Source organism: Pipistrellus hanaki, assembly GCF_964339955.1.
Source record: "Pipistrellus hanaki genome assembly, chromosome: 16".
Classification (NCBI taxonomy): Eukaryota; Metazoa; Chordata; class Mammalia; order Chiroptera; family Vespertilionidae; genus Pipistrellus; species Pipistrellus hanaki.
Genome location: NC_140518.1, coordinates 22,542,811 through 22,562,286, shown reverse-complemented (window position 1 = coordinate 22,562,286; position 19,476 = coordinate 22,542,811). Strand labels below are relative to the sequence as shown.

The following is a 19,476-nucleotide window of genomic DNA, read 5'->3' as shown; positions in this document are numbered from 1 at the left end:
GGGAGGGCTGCACAGCTGCCTTGGGACACAGCAGTGCCACGAGGCTGGAGCCCGAGAAGAGACCTGGTGACAGCTGCTGAAACGGGGGGCTCCGCGTGGTGACTGAGAGAAGACAGCAGAATCCAGAGGAAAGTTTCACTCAAGTCAAACGGCTAAGGAGCCTACAAGTACTGCGTATGCCAGGACCAAGGCACAGATGACACCCTGTAGGGTGGTGACCTCTATCTAGTCACAAGCAGCAGTTCTAGTGTATTAAGAAGAACACGTCCTAGCCAGTTTGGCTCAATGGATAGAGCATCGACCTGCACACCAAGGGGTCCAGGATTCAATTCCGGTCAAGGGCACGTACCTTGGTTGCAGGATCCTCCCTGGCTCAGGCCCTGGTTGGGCCTCATGCATGAGGCAACCAACCAATGGGTTTTCCTCATGTTGATGTTTCTGTCTTTTCCTCTCTCTCCCACTCTCTCTAAAAGATCAATGAAAAAATATCCTAGGGTGAGGTTTAACAAAAAGACAAAAAAAAAAAAAAGAAAAGAAAAGTAGCTAATTGGTCAAGCTGGTGTGGCTTAATGGTTGAGCATTGATCTATGAACCAGGAGGTCACAGGTCAATTCCTGGTCAGGGCACATACTCGGGTTGAGGGCTTGATCCCCAGTGGGATGTGCAGGAGGCAGCTGATCAATGATTCTCTCTCATCATTGATGTTTCTATCTTTCTCCCTCTCCCTTTTTCTCTGAAATTAATACATATATATTTAAAAAGAGCACCTGGAGAAGAGAACTTTGCAAGGACTCCCTAGCGAGTTCCAGAGCAGGAACGTGGGGGTGGTGCCATGAGAGAGTGGCCCCAAGATCCTGTGACCTGAATGACCCTGTGGCATCAGGGGAGGAGTGCAATGAGGCAAGAAGGGCCTATGACTACAGAAGAAGACTTTAAGGCAGGTTCTAGCAGCTCTGACCGACTCCACTCAAGTTCATCAGGCCAATGGGGCTGGGGCTGTGACAGCATAGAAGGTAGCTTTCGGTTGAGTCAGACCAGGTAAGGCCTCATTCACCTTCCTCTTCCTGTATCCAGAGACACAAAACCTCTGAGATCCTGAAAACCAAGAGGTTTCCCTCAGGAAAATTTCTAGAGGCTGGAGCCCGAGAAGAGACCTAAGAAGGTTCTAAGAATTGAACCATCAGAGGTCTCATAAGATGTGTCCTCTGAGGGTGAGAGGCTGGTGGGCCAGGCTGTCAAGAAGAGATCAGTCTGGTCTTTTCTGGGGAAGCAAACCACATGTCCCAAATGTCGCTATAGCATTTACATCCAGCACCAACCCAGCCTTGAAAGGCGGGCCAATCGGCTACAATTATAACTGAACTGGTATTGCTCAGTCTCCTCCTGAAATGGAAAATTCTGGTCACATTAGGTCTTGTGCCACTGACTTCTCTGCCCTCAGGAAAGTGATTCATCCACAATGCCAATACCTTCCATACCTCCTGCTAAAGGTTGAACTAAAAGAACGGGGTGTCTTGGGTTCAGTAGCCAGACATCAGGCCTCCAAGGCTGGGTTGGTTAGGAAAAGAGATAACAATTCCTATAATAACAGAAGTTCATCATAATAAACCACATGAATGTTGCTATTTTCTCTTACTAGTAGAATCATAACCATGGGCCCTGTAAGAAACAAAATGACGACACAGGCCAGTTATCCTGGCCAGGCTTCAGTAGTAATCTGAGGTCCATCGATTTAAAGACCGGCCCTTCCTGAATTCTGTACATGCATAGGGCCTTCTGCACTGGTGCGCACTCCCAAGGCAAGAAACCATATTGCGGTCAGTGACCATGGCTAACAGGGCCGCTGACATTCGAGCATCCCTTACCAATTTCATCAAGTAGCTCCTGAGGTGGAGGTGGTAGCTCGTCAATGTGATGCTGCGAGATGGCTTCTATTAGTTCTTTAAAAAGAGAAAAGGGGAAATGACTTAACACTCTCCTGGACCGGAAGTGGATTTTCCAGGCTCCCAAATGGATTTGATTTAGGATTTCCCAATGTGAAACAAACTAAGGAGGGAAAAGGCCTCTTACAATTACAGGCCTACTAGACACCTCCAAATATGTGAATGGCTTTACTCCCCGTTTTACTCCAAATCCTTTCCTATATTACCCCTACCCCAGTTTGGCTTAAGCTGTGCCCCTCACTCGCCAAGGATATTTGGGGTAGGTGCAGTACAAATTCTTACTGAGAGGCTGGGAGCACAGTCCAGAACAGGGCTGATAATGGGATAGAGAGAGAGGCTCTGGACCAGTCAAAAGGAACAAAACACAAAGTAGAAAAAATTCTCTATAGATTATGAGGCCAGGGCACATAGAAGCAATCATACTTTGGGCCTTTCCCTAAGTGCTCAATTAAAACATTAACCATACCCTCTCAGCATAATCCACAAAATCCTTAGCTGGGAGATTCCCCAGAGGGAGATTCTAAGAGCTGTACCAAAGATGCAAGACATTAAAATTAATGTGACAATGCTCGCTTCGGCAGCATGTATACTAAAATTGAAACGATACAGTCTGGCCAGCGTAGCTCAGTTGAGCGTTGACCTATGAACCAGGAGGTCAGGGCATCGAACCTGATCCCCAATGTGGGGTGTGCAGGAGGCAGCCAATCAATGATTCTCACTCGTTTATGTTCCTCCCTCTCTCTCTCTCTCTCTCTCTCTCTCTCTCTCTCTCTCTCTCTTCCTCTCTGTAATCTTTAAAAATTAAAAACAATAACAATAAGCCCCTAGCCGGTTTGGCTCAGTGGATAGAGTGTCATCCTGTGGATTGACCAATCTCAGTTTCGATTCCATTTAAGGGCATGTACCTTGTTTGCAGGCTTCTGGGCATGCGAGTGGCAACCAATCGATGTGTCTCTCTCACAATGGTGTTTCTCTCTATTTCTCCCTCTCCCTTCTGCTCTATCTAAAAATCAATGGAAAAAATAATCCTTCAGTGAGGATTAAAAATCTATACTACGGTAATAGAAGAAAAAGATGCAAATTGACATACCTTCGTGATGCCCACCAGCTAATCAGGAGTGAGTATGCAAATTAACCCAACAAATATGGTGGGTTAATTTGCATGCACAGGGGCTGAACAGCCAGGGGCAGGACACGCCATGTCGATGACACAGGCATTCTGCACCGCCCCAGCCTGCCCAAGCTGCTCTGAGCCTCGTGGGAAGGCGGCTCCAGTTGGAGGGAAGGCAGTGCCAGCAGCCAAAGGAAGGAAGGCCCATTCTTGCATGAATCTTCATGCATCGGGCTTCTAGTAATAATAATAATAATCCTTTATTATATAATAAAGAGGTAATATGCAAATAGTCATTATGCCATGACATGTAATGACTGATCAGCAGGAGGGCAGGGCAGCAAGCCATGAGTGGCAGTGGGCAGGGCAGCCAGCTGAGGCAAGTGGCGGCAAGCTGCTCACGTACATATTCGTGCACAGGAATACTAGTAATAATAATAAAACTGAAATGATACAGAGAAGATTAGCATGGCCCCTGGACAAGGATGACGTGCAAATTTGTGAAGTGTTCCATATGTTTTAAAAAAACATTAATGTGGCAAAGGCAACACACCTGTCTAAGAGCTGTTAACATACCCAGACCTTTGCTTTGGAACTGTCCTCCAAGCTTTTCCAAGGAAAGGAGCCAAAGTGCTGATACAGATTTTTGCAGTTCTTCAACGTAAGGACATAGTTAAGCAGCATATGTAGAATGGACTACTACGCAGCCATTAAACATATTTACAAATAATTTTTACTGAAGAAAAGAAATCCTCAAAATATATCATCAAAGAAAAAAAGCTGGCTAGAACTGATGTAAGATATAATCTCAACTATGCTAAAAAATGCTATTTGTATATTTCTAAAAATATAGAAAAGATTTGTGCCAAAATAGTGCTGGTGGTAGAATTCAATGTGTTTCTTTTTTAAGCTCTTCTTTATTCTCCAAGTTTTCTATAATGAGTTTTACTTTTATAATTGGGGGGAAATAATATTTTTAAATATATTTTATTGAGTTTTTACAGAGAGGAAAAGAGAGGGAAAGAAAGCCAAAAACATCAATGAGAGAGAAACATCGAACAGCTGCCCCCTGCACACACCCCACTGGGGATATGCCTGCAACCAAGGCGCATGCCCTTGACCTGAATTGAACCTGGGACCCTTCAGTCCTCAGGCCAACACTCTATCCACTGAGCCAAACTGGTTTCAGCTAATATTTTTATTAAAATCAAATGTAGCATCAAAGGTGAGACTATGGCTCCCGTAAATCGCCTTCCTATCATAAACTCGTGTTTTGATATTGAACAGGGTACCTCTTGGCAGGCTCCTTTTCTGGATGGCATGGGATGACGTGTCAGGCACCTTAGCACTTCTGGAGGAACCAGCCCCAGTAAATGTAGATGGTCTTTTCTATAAGTAAGACATAAACATGGTCATTGACACATATATTGAGCTAAAAAGGCTCCTACAGCTCAACCATTTCTAACGTTAAGGCTGTGTATCACTGGTGGAAGAATCCAGTTGCTTGGTGATTGAGTCAGATTCATTCAAATGCCAGCTCCTCCAGGAAGCCTTCTTACCCCTCTGGCCTGGGCAGCACTCAGTACTCCCTCTGTGTTAGTCTTTCCCACTAGGTGGTGAGCTCCTTCAGGGCAGGGACTATGCCTTTTATATTCACATCTGGATGCCTTGAAGAGGGCTGGGCAAGGAGCCTGGTACTTAGAACCTGCCCAATGAACAGTGTGAGGAGTGAAAGCATAAAATTCTTTATTGCCCTACTTCAGACTGAGACATTTTGTGAATCAAATGCCCAAAGAAGATAATAGTTGGTTTATCACCGAGAGCCAAAGCCAATAATCAATCTACTGTAGGATGGTGAGTCAACAGGTTCTTTTGTTTTGTTTTTTAGTGAATAAACATAACCATTTTATTATTCAATTCTGCCTCCATGTGCAGCCAGTTGGGGTGATAATGGTTTGGAGAATTCAAAAGGGTTTCTTTCACATGTCGGAGGCCTGGTGATGGCAGAACTGGCAAAGTTACATACCAAAGGGACAGAACGACAGGTTCTCAATGCACAGTATCAAGGAAGAAACTTGTCGTTTTCTTGAAGAGACTACACATGCAAAATATGAGGGAGAGAAGAAGGTGGCACACAACCGAGTGTTTTCCACTATAGACTATTCGTTCAGGAGTTCAGAGAAGACTGAATATCAATCAAAACTCTTAGGGAACTAAACAGAAGAGGCTTCAAGAAGGAAGCAGAACTTAAGTAGGTAGGATATGATTAGAGAGAAAAATAATGCAGGTGAAGGCAGCGTCATAAGCTATGGCAGAGTTTGGCTCCTAGAGAAATTGCCAAACATTACCTCTAGGCGGCAGGGGGTGGGGAGAGGGAGGCACAAAATCCCAGTCTCACGGGAAGCTATTGTAGAAAGGATCCTGCTGGCTTCTTGCTCTTTTTGTAAAAAGGATTTGGAGAAATCATGTCACTCTGGACCACTGAGGCCTTTGGGCTGACTCCATGGGAGTGGAATGCAGACCTGGCATACTTACGTGATCAGTCTGTCTTGAAGGGAGAGTTTCCGAGGAAGTAAAGAGGGAATCTAGGTTCTTTGCTTTCTCCTGGACAGTTGTAAATTTATCAGACAAAGTTAACGTGGATTCGTGATAGCTCCAGCATGAGGAAGACCCTGTTTGATCCTGAAATGTGATGCTTTCTAGGCAGTCTGTATAGTGACTACTACTTGAAGAAATTGACTCTGTTGTAGAAAAGAGGGTAGTTAGTTTCTGACTCCTTTATATTATTTAAAAACAAAAACAGAAAACCTCACACAACTCTATACCTATACCATGCAGTCTCCAAAATATTAATAACTGAAATAATCACTGATCTGAGACACAACTCCTCCAAGTATAAAAAATGACAATCTTGCCCTGGCTGATGTAGCTCAGTGGGAGAGCATTAGTCCTCGCACTGAAGGATCATGGGTTCGATTCCTGTCAAGGGCACCTGGGTTGCAGGTTTGTTCCTGGCCAGGGTCAGGTGTGTGTGGAAGGCAACCAATCTCAACCAACCTCTCTCTCTCTCTCTCTCTCTCTCTCTCTCTCTCTCTCTCTCTCTCTCTCTCTCTCTCTCTCTCTCTCTCTCCTCCCCCCTGCCTTCCTTCCCTTCCACTTGCACTAAAAACAAAATCAATGGAAAAAATATCCTTGAGTGAGAATTAACAACGAAATAAATAAATAAATAAATAGTCTCCAAACTTAGTCATCAAAATAGAGTGAGAACTAGGACTCGAGGATGTTGGTGCTGGCCACTGGCAGCTGCAGGACGCAGAACTATACCTGTCTAAGCACAAGGGACTGTTTGAAGTTACAAACTCTAGAGAATGCAGTGTATTTGTACTAAATTCAACAGTGCTCAGGGAACAGAGCAGTCTCTGCATTTGCATGTCTCTACCACCACAGTAAAAACACCTCCTACAGCTGCTTAATAACAACCAGCACAACCCTCCCTGGCCTCCCATGGGGTTATCCCTTCAACTCTGGCCCTAAAGAATACCTCTGCTCTGCGAGAAAGCACCTTTCAGGTCGGCTCCCAAGGCCTGACTTCCCAGAGCCAATGGCACAGGGGCTGTCGCTCCCCTCCCAAAAGCTTCTCCTCCCTTCAAGCGATTACCTGGGCGGAGCGGAGTGCTGACACTAGTAGGTGCATGGTTTATTTTGGGTGTTTTGCATGAGACTTCCTTAAAAGAAGAATCTTGTTCATAGGAGATACTAGACAGGTCTTGGATGTCTGTCAGTGATCTAAAGAATTAAAAGCACACAATCACAATAATTGGGAGATGTTTGGAAAAATTCAACAACATATTCCTGAGAGGTACTTTTTAACCCATTCTACGGAATAAGCAAGTGGCGGACCTTCCCCACACACCATATATGTCTATAAAAAATTTTTTTCCCTATGTGGCAGCCCTGACCAACTTTAAAATAATTTTTTTGTGAGAATTTTCAGCTGAAAATATCCCAAAACACCCAAATTGTGAGTAGTATATTTATTTTTATTTTTTTAAATATATTTTATTGATTTTTTACAGAGAGGAAGGGAGAGGGATAGAAAAACATCGATGAGAGAGAAACATCAATTCAGCTGCCTCCTGCACACCCCCTACTGAAGATGTGCCTGCAACCAAGGTACATGCCCTTGACTGGAATTGAACCTGGGACCCTTCAGTCTGCAGGCCGATGCTCTATCCACTGAGTCAAACCAGTTAGGGCAGTACATTTATTTTTATAATATTCATTGCAAATTGATTTTTTTTTTAATTAAATTCAAAATATTGTGGCATGTGGGGATGGTTTTCATTTTGGACACATGGTAGTTAACTGGCTAAGGATGCTCTTGACAAAAATCTTTATTTGGCAACAAGCAAAAATTAGAGAATACCTTAGAATATCCTATCAAATAAAAAGGAAATATGCTAATTGACCCTCACGCTGTTGCAAAGATGGCAGCACCCACAGCCAATAAGGAGGGAATGTGCTAATTGACTGCCCCACCCTCAAAGATGGTGGTGCCCATAGCCACAAGATGGTGGCACCCAGTCCCCTCAGCCCTGCTGGGGCAGCAGGCACGCAGCAAGGTTGGGCCCGCCCCCAGGCAGGCATGGCTGCTACATGTCCCTGCCTCTCCAGAGTCCCCCAAAATCCCTTCAGTCCCCCAACTACACAAGACTGGCCCAAGGAGCAGGCAAGCCTCAGATTTTGGCTGCCCAGCCACTCAGGGCTGGTCCAAGGTTCAGGCAAGCCTTGGATAGCAGCTGCCCAGCAACCCAGGCCACCCAAGGCTCGGGTAACCAGGGCCAGCTGAGGCTTGCACTGCCGGCAGTGGCAGTAGCAGAGGTGTGATGAGGCGTCACCTTCCCCTGATCACTGGGTAGCCTCCCTCCCCTGAGAACTCCCGGACTGTGAGAGGGGCTGGGCAGAGGAACCCCCCTCCAGTACATGAATTTTCATGCACTGGATCTCTAGTCTTATGTATATCTTAAAGAGAATATTAGAGAATATCTTACAAAGTGATACTAACTTTAAATATTGTATATCTCAGCAACTAAAAGTAAATTATGTCCATAGATGAAAGTATATTTGCATGAGAACCAGATTTAATCCATTTACATAAATGGTTTATACATCAAGTAGAAATATACAGTTGTTGTTATCATCTCTATATTTCCTTGATTGCAAGATGCTAGTAATTTAGGTCACATCTTCTTGGTGAAAGAAGAAGCAGGCTCACAAAAAAATGAGAAGAATGTAGATTCTTACAAACAAGGAAATACTATTTCCCTAAAACCAAAACTTCACACAGTATCCTCAGCAGCCCTTTGGTGGCCATACATGTCTTTCTCTTTCAGTTCCTTGGGTGACTCCTTTAACGTCTCCTCTTGTGCATCTTCAGGACTGTAAGAGAGAAAGTGAGAAAATATATGAATGGCCTGACAGCTGAGTGCACTAAGCTGATACAAGGGACCAGTGTGAGAAGCAGCAGGAAGGGCACTAGGCTAAGAAGTGGGCTCTGGTCCTGGCTCTGCTACCAACTAGCCACATGTTCTCAGGCAAGTCTGGGCCCTGCTCTGTGCCTCGGTTTCCTCTTAGAGAGTGAATAAATATTCTCTAAGGGTCAGCCCATCTGAGAGCAGCTGATGATGTTATATGACAGTGAGCGAGTTCCAGAGGAATCCAATGGAGCACAGAGACATTGCTGGAGATGGAGACTGGAGCAAGGGGCACAGTCATGGGCCTGACCATGTGAGACAGCTTGCAGGCAGAGAGTGGCCAGAGAAGAATTCTGAAGACAAGCTGGATCTGTTTCTACTTGAACCAGTATTTACGATTCAATTTCAATACTTGCTGAACACAAACTATAAGCCAGGACCCACCTAAATCCTCCCATGTTTTCACATTTTCAATCTTTGCAACAATCCTGTGGGGCCAATGGTAAAAAGAAAAGTGCATAGACTTTGACTTTGAGTTGTGACTTCATTAATTCTGTTCTCTAAAATATTTGTTCTCCTTCCAAGCACACAGTAGGCCAGCACTTTTTGGCCCTCCTAATCTGCATAAATGGCCACATACCTGTTTTAACCAGTGAAATATAAGTGAAAGTAAGAAATACACCTTACCCAGTTTCCCTCAATGGAAACATCTTGCAAATATATAGAACAATATCACAACCAAGAAATGGACACCAATATAATCAAGACAGAGGCATTCCACCACCAATGTTGCCCTTTTATAGCCATACCTACTTCCCTCCCACTACCCACCTCCTCCTTAACTCCTGGAAACCATTTGTTCTTTGTTTCTATAACTAGAAGCCCGATGCATGAAGATCCGTGTAAGAATGGGCCTTCCTTCCCTGGCTGCTGGCACCTCCTTTGCTCTGGCAGAGCTGCCTTCCCACCTTCTCAGCTGCCCAGAGGCCCAGAGCAGCTGGGGTGGTGCACCCTGCCCCACCCTCGGTGCCTGCAATTGCAAATTAACCCACAATCTTTGTTGGGTTAATGTGCATACTTGCTCCTGATTGGCTGGTGGATATCACAAAGGTACAGTCAATTAGCATGTTACCCTTTTATTAGGTACTAGGTTTTATAAAAAATGTTATATAAGTGAAATCATATAAATAACTTTTGGGGAACTGATTTTTCCACTCAGCAGAATTCTCTGGAGATTTATCCAAGTTATCACATGTATCAATAGTACATTCTTTTTCCTGGCCGGGTAGCTCAGTTAGCTAGAGCATTGTCTCATTATATCCACATTACACCCAGGTTGTAGGTTTGATCCCCAGTCAGGGCATATACAAGAAACAAAATATTTAAAAATAAATGTGTTTTTGTTGTTGTTGTTGCTGTTTAAGAGAGAGGTATTGATGTGAGAGCAGAACATTGATCAGCTGCCGCTACATGTTCCCTACTAGGGATCAAGTCCTCAACCCAGGCATGTGCCTTGACTGGGAATTGAACCAGCAACCTTTCAGTGCACAGGATGACACCCATCCAACTGAGCCACACCAGCCAGGGCATTGTTCATGCTTTCTTATTGCTGAAGAGAATTCCATAGTATGGTGTATCACAGCCTATTAAATCGTTCCCTTGTCAGATAAAATCTGGGTTTCCAGTTTTTGGCAACAAAAAAAGAAGCTATTATTTTTCATGTGTGTATTTTGGGGGGCTTAAGTCTTCATTTCTCTAGGATAAATGCCCAGGAATTATATTATTACTTTTAGTCCCTATGTCAACATTCTCAGTCAAGATTCTTATTTCTATTTTACAAACAGGGAAAAAGAAGAGAGGGCTTGAGAAACCTGACCAAGGTCACACGGCAGAAAGCAGCCAGGATCTGAATCCAGATAATGACTGCCTTTCATGACCACTCACATTCTGAACAAGTCCGAACAAAGCTCATCTGCCAGAGCTCATTTTAGAACATGGGGCCAGTACATTTTAAGATGAGAATATATAAATACGGGGTGTTATCACCAATTAACTTTACTTCTATGAGTCTGAGACTGTGAATAAAATAATATCAAATACCTTTGAATAGTTTGGAATTGAGACCTGGTCAAAACCTCAGCATCCTTTCCAAAGCCTTTTCTCATTTGGACCTTTCTTTCACCTGAAGGAATACAGCAAATGCGGGGTTTTTTTACTTAATTTTTGCCAACCCGGGTTATTACTTTCATTCCCTTCCCTTTCCCTTGGTCTTGTTCAGATGAGAAATAATCTGAATAAACAGAAGTGCTTCCTAATTGGGTTTGGATTGAGTGCCGCAGAAGGGGTTTTTGCTCTGAAAGTTTGTTTTTCTTGCCCAGAGGGGAGAACTCTGACACTCAGAATACAAGCAAGCCATTTACTGGCCTTCCAATCATAACCACACAGTTATTTTTGGAGACAAATGTTGTTTTGTCTTTTCAGGAAGGTTCCTGTCAACAGACACCAGGGGGCGTTGAAACCAAGAACTGTTTGTTCCCTGAAGAGCCCAAATAGAAAAGGCCATTAGCTGAGCATTCCCAGAGTGCTAACTGGGCCTCTTGGCCATCAAAAACCACTTAAGGAGTAGAGCTGGGGTCTTGAATACCAAGGAACTAATTCAACTGTCTTCTGTCCTCCCGGATGCTCAGAGATACTGGGCAGACCTCTGGGCAGACAGGGCCAGTGTCCATTTTCCTTCCCACCGCTGTACCGCTGTGGCTTACAGAGAAGGGGGCAGAGCAGCCTGCCCTGCTGGCAAATGCTCATGAGCCCCCTGCCATTCCTTAGGTCCCGGTAGTCTGGTGGGTAATGGGGAGGCCCACAAGAACAACGCCACCTTAAGCAGGTACCTAGGAGCTCTGAAACTCTATCTATCGGTGCAGGAACCTGGGGTTCTTCCTGTGACCCTCTTTCAAATACTAGAAAGCATAAATGAATTCCTAATAAGCACAACTTAGAGCAGGAGGGGGAATTAGAGATTTTAGAGTCTGACCATCTCCTTTACTTTATACAAGGGGACAGTGGAACCTCGGGCGAAGTGACTTGCCCAAGGTCATACAGAAAGAAAAAGAATCAGGCCAAAACCGGTTTGGCTCAGTGGATAGAGCGTCGGCCTGCGGACTGAAGGGTCCCGGGTTTGATTCCGGTCAAGGGCATTTACGTTGGTTGCGGGCACATCCCCTGTAGGGGGTGTGCAAGAGGCAGCTGGTCGGCGTTTCTCTCTCATCGACGTTTCTAGCTCTCTATCTCTCTCCCTTCCTCTCTGTAAAAAATCAATAAAATATATTTTTTAAAAAGAAGAAAAGAAAAAAAAGAAAGAAAAGAATCAGTGGCAGAAATGGGGCTTGGAAGCCAGCACGTGTCCAGTTGTTACCCTTGTTTCATCGCCTGGTATGGAGAGGGTATATATCAGTCCTAGCAGAAAAGGGGGGGAGAAAGGGCTGAAAGAACGAAACGTAGACGTCAGAGGCGTCTCCGTGTACTGCAGATGTTTGGGTGGAACTAGCCCGGTTTTCTGACCTGTCTGCCCCGAACTTCTCTATTCCACTCGACCTTCTTCCAAGCATGAGTGAGTGGCCATGTGCCAGCCAGGCTCACCCATAAAGTGATCATGGATGGAGGCTCCTCAAAAGGATGCAGGTGGCCTAAGATCTAGTCAGTGAACTTTTATTTATTTATTTATTTATTTATTTATTTATTTATATTTATTTTTTTCTTTTTAAAGAAGAGGAAGAGAAATTTCTGGATCTTTTTTTTAAAATATATTTTATTGATTTTGTACAGAGAGGAAGGGAGAGAGATAGAGAGTTAGAAACATTGATGAGAGAGAATCATTTATTAGCTGCCTCTTGCACCCCCCCACTGAGGATGTGCCCGCAACCAAGGTACATGCCCTTGACCAGAATCGAAACCAGGGCCCTTTAGTCCCCAAGCCAACGCTCTATCCATTGAGCCAAACCAGTTTCGGCTAATCTGTGAACTTTTAATACTTATTATCCTGAGAATTTGACTGTTCATCTAAAACAGGGCGGGGATCTTATTTCTGCCAAAGGCTATCTGGATATTTATAACATCGTTCACTTAATATAAATTTATGTTGCTATGAAAAAGGCTCCTAGATTTATTGGATTTCTAGTCCACCTGAAATTGCCCTGGCAGGGCCAGATCAAATGATTTCCAGGGCTGGATCCGGTTAGAGATGGAAGCGAGGGTGTGCAGCAGTAGGGAGAGGAGTTCACAGCCCAAGCCCGCCCTGCCTGGCTGGTGGCAGTGTTGAGACATGATTGTGGACAGCTATATGGCTTGATAGGTGGATAACTCTGGTTTTAAAATAGATGGTTACATACCTTAAACGAGCATACAAAAGTATACAATTTTTAAATGTCTGTATCAGAATCAGTGATTCACTTATATCTTGTCTTGTGCCACACCAGGCTGCTGATCCAAGGTTAACTTGCCACGTAACAGAAAGCAGCTGCTAAGCTATATAGAACCGAAGCCGTCCCAAGGGAAGGATGTTATGCTGCTGACTCTGCACTACTGGCTGTTACTAACTCTCTACTAAGATGCCAAGCAAAGGAAAACGACGGTGAAACTGCCTTTTGGAGTGGAGAAGGACATAGAAACCAAGTTCTAGTTTTGGTTGGGTCAATAACTAGCCCTGTGGGCTGGGCAAATCCTTCAGGTGAGCTCAGCAAAGATAAATGAACGCCTAGTATATGCCGCCATGAAGAAGCCTTAAGTCTAGTGAAAGACTAGAGTAAAAAAAAGAAACAACTTCAACACATGCCATAAGAACTCAAGGGGAGGTGTGGATAACATGGATGTCTTGAGGCAGGTGAGGGGCAAGAGATTCATTCTAATGAAAGGATATCACTGAGCCTAGGTTTTCTGATTTGTAAAATGAAAGGCCTGGAGACATTATCTCTAAGGACCGCTCCAACTCCAAACATCCGTATTTCGTATTTCGACACAAAGTGAAGGCAAGTGTTTATCCAAGGAATCTGCCCTAAAGGCTATTACCAGAGACTTGACATTGAGAAAATGCATCTTGTATTCCTTCTAAGTCCTCTTCTATGGGACTTGAGGTCTACAAAAGAAAGAAAGGAGGCTCAGTGGAAGCAGACATATCATCAAAAGGTTGAGAGAGAATTTCCAGATGTCCTTAAACCTTGAAAATGGTTTTATAAGATTCCTGCATATTTCACAGGAAAAGAAAAAGCCTGCTTTGCAGACACTAGTACTTACCTGAACTATATGTTCCTCCTCAACAAGGCCTCCCCCCACCTTCCACTGCAATGTGACCTCCCCTTCATCATTATACCCTCCTCACCCCGACTTTCCTACAAAGATGTTCTGATTCCTGGGAGCGTTATCAGAAGAGCCAAAGAGCTGGAAAAATGGCCCAGACTGCAAAGCTACTCCGTGGGATAAGAAGTCAGAACAGCCAAAACCGGTTTGGCTCAGTGGATAGAGCGTCGGCTTGTGGACTGAAGGGTCCCAGGTTCGATTCCGGTCAAGGGCATGTACCTAGGCTGCGGGCACATCCCCGGTAAGGGGTGTGCAAGAGGCAGCTGGTCAATGTTTCTCTCTCATCAACGTTTCTAGCTCTCTATCCCTCTTCCTTCCTCTCTGTAAAAATCAATAAAATATATTTTTTTTTTTAAAAAGAAGTCAGAACACTGGTTCCTTTGAAGGGAGGCAGTGATGGGGAGGAGGCACAAAGTGGGTCTTTTCTGGAACCAGTAATGTTCTGTTTCTTGACCTGGGTGCTGGTTACATGTATGTATTCACTTTGTGAAAGTTCATGAGCTGAACACTTAAGATCTGTGTACTTTATGTTATACTTTTTTTATATGTATATATATACTCTGTATATATACATATATATCATTTTATTAAAGATTTCCAGCCCCAGCTGGTTTAGCTCAGTGGATAGAGCATCAGCCTGTGGACTGAAGGATCCCAGGTTCTATTCTGGCTCTGCTGGGTTGTGGGCTCAATCCCCAGTGGGGGGCCTGCAGGAGGCAGCCAATCAATGATTCTCTCATCACTTATGTCTCTCTCTCTCTCTCTCTCTCTCTCCCCCTTTTTTTCTGAAATCAATAAAAATATATATTTTTTTAAAAAGATCTTCACAATGTCCCAGCCTGCTCACAGTAAAATCAAGAACGTTTAAATGATTAGTAATAGAAATTGTTCTGAGTTTCCAAAAGCGCAGACAAGTGGAAGTAATGCTTTTGATGCATCACTGAACTCTTGTCAGTCAAATGCTGTGACTGACATAGATGATCTTCCCTTTCCTCTACCCCACCTTCCATACTGGTAAAAGATTAGTGAGGAGGTAGGCAGAAATTATATAAGTAAATCCAATGAGTTTCATTTTATAAAAGAAAAGTAGAGGCCGGGTGCACAAACTTCATGCACAGGGGAGGGGAGCCCTCAGCCCGACCTGCATCCTCTCCAGTCTGGAACCCTCAGGGGAAGTCCTACTGACAGCTTAGGCCTGCTCCCATGATTCTCTGCTCTCTGTGGGGGCCTGCTTGCCCCTCGCTGTGGTGAGGGCTAAAAGAACTGGGGGCTCCGGCAGGACTGAGGGGATTAGGTGCTACCATCTTGTGGCTATGGGCACCGCCATCTTTGTGACTGAGTGATGGTCAATTTTCATATTCCCTCTTTATTATATAGGATTATTATATAGGATACTCTGTACAAAAGGTTCTTGCTAAAGCTATTGTAGATTCCAGAAAAAACCTAGTGTGCTAGACAGACTCACATTCACTGAGGGACCCTTGAAATAATTCTGGCTCTCCCTCCATGAAAGTCCAGTAGGCCTATGATCACCAGTTCTTCTTTACACAGAAAAATAATAGTAGATCCTTTTTCTGTCCCCAGAAAGAATGTGTGAGTTAGGTAAAATAAAGAATAGTGCTTTAAAAAAAGTACATTGTGTTGTATAAATAAATTCAGGGACCATGCATTTGGGAAAAACTACATTTGACTTTCCATTCTCAAGTCTTGTTTTTCAGATTTTTTTCAAAGTGCATGAAAATACTGATTAAGTTGACATTAAATACTTTTATATCTAAGCTATTTTTCCTCAATAGAAATAATTTAAAAGGAATAAGGCACCCACTGGCATGGCTTAGTGGTTGAGCTTCAACCTATGAACTGACAGATCACAGTTCAATTTCTGGTCAAGGGCACATGCCTGGATTATGGGCTTGATCCCCAGTAGGGGGCATGCAGGAGATAGCCAATCAATGATCTTCTCTCATCATTGATGTTTCTATCTCTCTCTCCCTCTCCCTTCCTCTCTGAAATAAAAAAAAAAATTTTTTTTAAAGAATAAGGTGATGGAGAAAGCTGAAAATGTGCCTTACTCTGAACTATAAATTCTTACCTCTAGAGATAAGTTTTCTTGATCAGTTGGGGAATAAAAATATTCACTGTCTGGTGTAAAAAATTCATCTCTTATGTCCTCCAAAGACTCTGGTGAACCAATTGATGGCCAGGGCTGATCCTATTGGTAATGTAGGACATTGCTTTTAAGTTGGTGTTCATGGTAAAGAAACCCCTTTACAGCGGGACACAGTGGTAGTAACAGGGTATCTAACATTACCCAGAGTTAGGGTGACCCTCTCTGAGCTGGCCCTTCCTGTCTGCTTGAACACCTGCCTCTCCCCTCCTTCCCCACCACGAGCTGTGAACAGAAGGACTATCCTGATTCTCAATGAAGGGGGAAGGGGTCGGGCAACCTTTCTGCTCCAAAATTCTCAGAAAGAATAAAGGCCCTAGACAACTCAAGCTGAGGACTGAATTTAAGTACCCCGATACTCAAGCTCTCAGCCGCAATCCAATCCTCCAGATGAAAAGGCTGAGACTGCTCAGAACTGGGGAGTCCCTCGGGTGTTGTTACAGTTTAAGCGGGGCGAGGGGGGGGAGCATGATCTTTAAAATAGCAATGCAACCTCAATAGTGAAAACAAAAAAATGTTTTCAAATTATTTTTTGTTAATCTTCACCCAAGAATATTTTCTTCATTAATTTTTAGAGAGAGAACCAGGACTCGGTTCATGCGTCAATGTTCAACTACTGACCCACACGGGCCAAGCCCCAAAATTAAAAATATTAATATAACAGTTATTTCTTCAGCATCTCTGCTCCACCCCTTCCTTTTCTGCTCATTTCTCTACAGGCCTGATCCCTCCATGGCAGGCAACTGGCTTTCAATCATGCCTTTGCAGAGGTTTTGTGGTTTATTTCCTTGGACAATGCTTTTGCCACATATTTCCTCTTCCTGGGCACTCAGTATCTGCTCTCCTTACCTCTCATATCAAATTGAAACTTCTGACAAGCCTGATCTCCCATACCTTCCCTACTTCCCTGACAGATCTGCTTCTCTCGCCAGGCCTTGTAATAGAAGGAATAAATTATCCTGTGAGTGGTTTATGTGCAGTGTTAAAATACAGTAGGAAGTTCTTTGAAAGACCTAAAATGTTATCACAATTGTATTTTTATAATGTTTCATTCTCAACTGCTATTTATATTCTTTAAGTGATTCTGGCCCCATTCAATGATGATAAAAAAATTTTGGTTTCTTAGTCAGGCTGGACTGTGGCCCAATTGCAGGCTTCAAGGACATATTAAACCCCTGAAGCAAAGCTGTAACCTCAATGAGAATGCTAGGAAATGACTGAACCCACAGATCCTGCTGAGGCGCAGTTGTCAGGCATAAACATATTCCTTCCACTGAGTTGAGAGCGGAATCTGGGTCTTAGAGGACATCCAGGTGAAGGTGCTCCCATCATAATCCTGTTCTTGCTCTTCCTTCTCCAAACGGGCCTCAGTCACCTGCTGGGCCACCAGCTCTGGTATCTAACCCATGCTGTATTTCCAATTGGTCATATCCACCCAACTAGATGGGAAGCTCAAGAGCCAGAGCTGAATCTGACACTTGTCTGCGTTCCCCCCAAGCTCCAAGAGACAACGCTTCGAGTTGAACTGACTCAAAGAGTAAAGCACGGGGAGATAAAGACTTCTTCATTCACATCAGAGACATAAAGGCACACACTCCAACAAGAAAGTACTACCTCAGATATTATTTCCATATCATAATACATAGCAACACCTCATTTCTACTTTATTAGGCCCTTGGATTCAACGTGGCCCTCTGGAACATATTACTTACATTGCAAGATTTCCCAGTGACCACAGATGCTTCAGAACGTGCTTGAAAGACTTCAGTATGCTCTGGTTCCTCAGTCTTTCTGGGGGATGGGTGACTGATACCTAATGATCATAACACAACCAAGGCCATAGTCATTCTGAGGTATTCAGATGGCATGAAAGGGCGAAGGGCAGAGTGAGAGAAGAGATGCATGCATATTCTGCTAAGCCACATCCCATGTGGCCTGGTCAGGTTCAGTCTAGACAAGGAGTGGGGAACCTTGTTTCTGCCAAGGGCCTCCATCATTCACAGGCCACACAAAATTATCAACTTAAACATCAGCCTGCTATATTTGGTCAAACATTTAATTAATTCACCCCTCATGCCTTGGCAGGGCCAGACCCAAGGATTTCATGAGCCTTATATGGCCAGTGGGCCAGATTCCCTACCTCTGGTCTAGAGAGTGGAGACTGTTAGTATAGCCTGGCCCCAACATGCATCTCTGGGTCATCCACCCAGTCAAATATGGGGCTTGACAAGCTCTAAAAAGTACAACAAAAATACACCCCTAAACTAATAGATTTTCTCCCTAACATAGATGATCATTTTAGATGTACCTTTCTTTGACTTGTAAACAACTGTGAAATAACATCCTATGCCTTGATTGCAAGCAAATTTCCAGGTGGAAATACACATCCTGCAGTTTTAACGTAGAGATCTATAAAGTGATGATAGCCCAAAGTTCTTCTGGCATAGACTCTCTGGGAGCCAGTGGAACTTTTCCAGCTTAAAGTGCAATGCAAAGAAATGGGCAGTAGGAAGGGCTGTCCACCACTGCCCTCAGGTAAGAAAGGTTCAATTCCTTGCTAGGTTACACCCCATCCCGGATTCAGTGCATGGGGATTATTTTACATCATCTGAAAAAATGGTTCTTTTCCAGCAGTACAAAAACTCATGACTCTCCGGATTTCTTTACCTATGGGAGGGACAGTGGGATCAAAAGGGTATGTTGCTTTCCCATGAAAAGCAGGGTTCCCAGACACTGGGGAAGGAGAGGAACAGCAAAGGAAATATTCCAGGAGGTTTTCTTAATTTTGAGAGCTGACTATGTGATAGAGTTTACCTATCCCAAGTCCTCCAACTGAACTTACTGGGGAAGCCTCCAGGCTGTCGGCCATGCTGGTTGTCCTCACGGTCACCACTGTCTGTTTTGTCACGCTTGCCATTTCCTCCGGGCGCATTTTCCCTGGAACTCTCTCCAGCACGCCGCCAAGTCACATTCTTAGGGTCCCTAATGGGAGGCTGCAGCAAGGGATCAGGCTTGTTTTCAGCCTTATTCTCTAAAGTCGAGCTACTTTGAGGATGCCAAGGAGGGACAGCCAGCTGCCCAGTAGCTGCTTTCTCTGCCATTTTTTTAACCTCAACTGGATACAAAAGAAAGTTGTTATTTAAAACAGCACCATGGACATAGGAAACAAAAGCTTTTATTCTTAAAGAGCTATATAATACTTATATAGCTCATATTGTCACAAAAATATGCCTCTTTAGAATTGCATCACCTGTAGCTTACCCTGTTTTTGCTTGAAGAGGGGAGAGAATTAATGACAGAGTAAATAAAGGGCAAAAGAATTTCAGTTATCAAGAAACCAAGAGGGTGGCATAGGTAAACACTTAAACTGCTGCCTTGCACAACAATTTCAAAACTACAACTAAAAGACAAAACAGACATCATCCAGAAACA

General features: G+C 43.9%; 1 protein-coding gene across 1 annotated transcript in view; it reads right to left on the bottom strand.

Moving 5' to 3' along the window:
* LOC311610938 (E3 ubiquitin-protein ligase TRIM37) overlaps window positions 1-19,476 on the bottom strand; it is a 267,677-nt gene that overhangs the window by 10,404 nt on the left and 237,797 nt on the right. The window contains exons 41-50 of the mRNA XM_084862544.1: window positions 18,887-19,159; window positions 17,757-17,857; window positions 15,970-16,089; window positions 13,590-13,656; window positions 10,629-10,710; window positions 8,431-8,493; window positions 6,713-6,840; window positions 5,590-5,795; window positions 4,347-4,443; window positions 1,866-1,940 (exon numbers count right to left, since the gene is read on the bottom strand). Coding sequence (XP_084718670.1) covers window positions 1,866-1,940; window positions 4,347-4,443; window positions 5,590-5,795; window positions 6,713-6,840; window positions 8,431-8,493; window positions 10,629-10,710; window positions 13,590-13,656; window positions 15,970-16,089; window positions 17,757-17,857; window positions 18,887-19,159 — 1,212 coding nt within the window. The remainder of the gene's footprint in view (window positions 1-1,865; window positions 1,941-4,346; window positions 4,444-5,589; window positions 5,796-6,712; window positions 6,841-8,430; window positions 8,494-10,628; window positions 10,711-13,589; window positions 13,657-15,969; window positions 16,090-17,756; window positions 17,858-18,886; window positions 19,160-19,476) is intronic.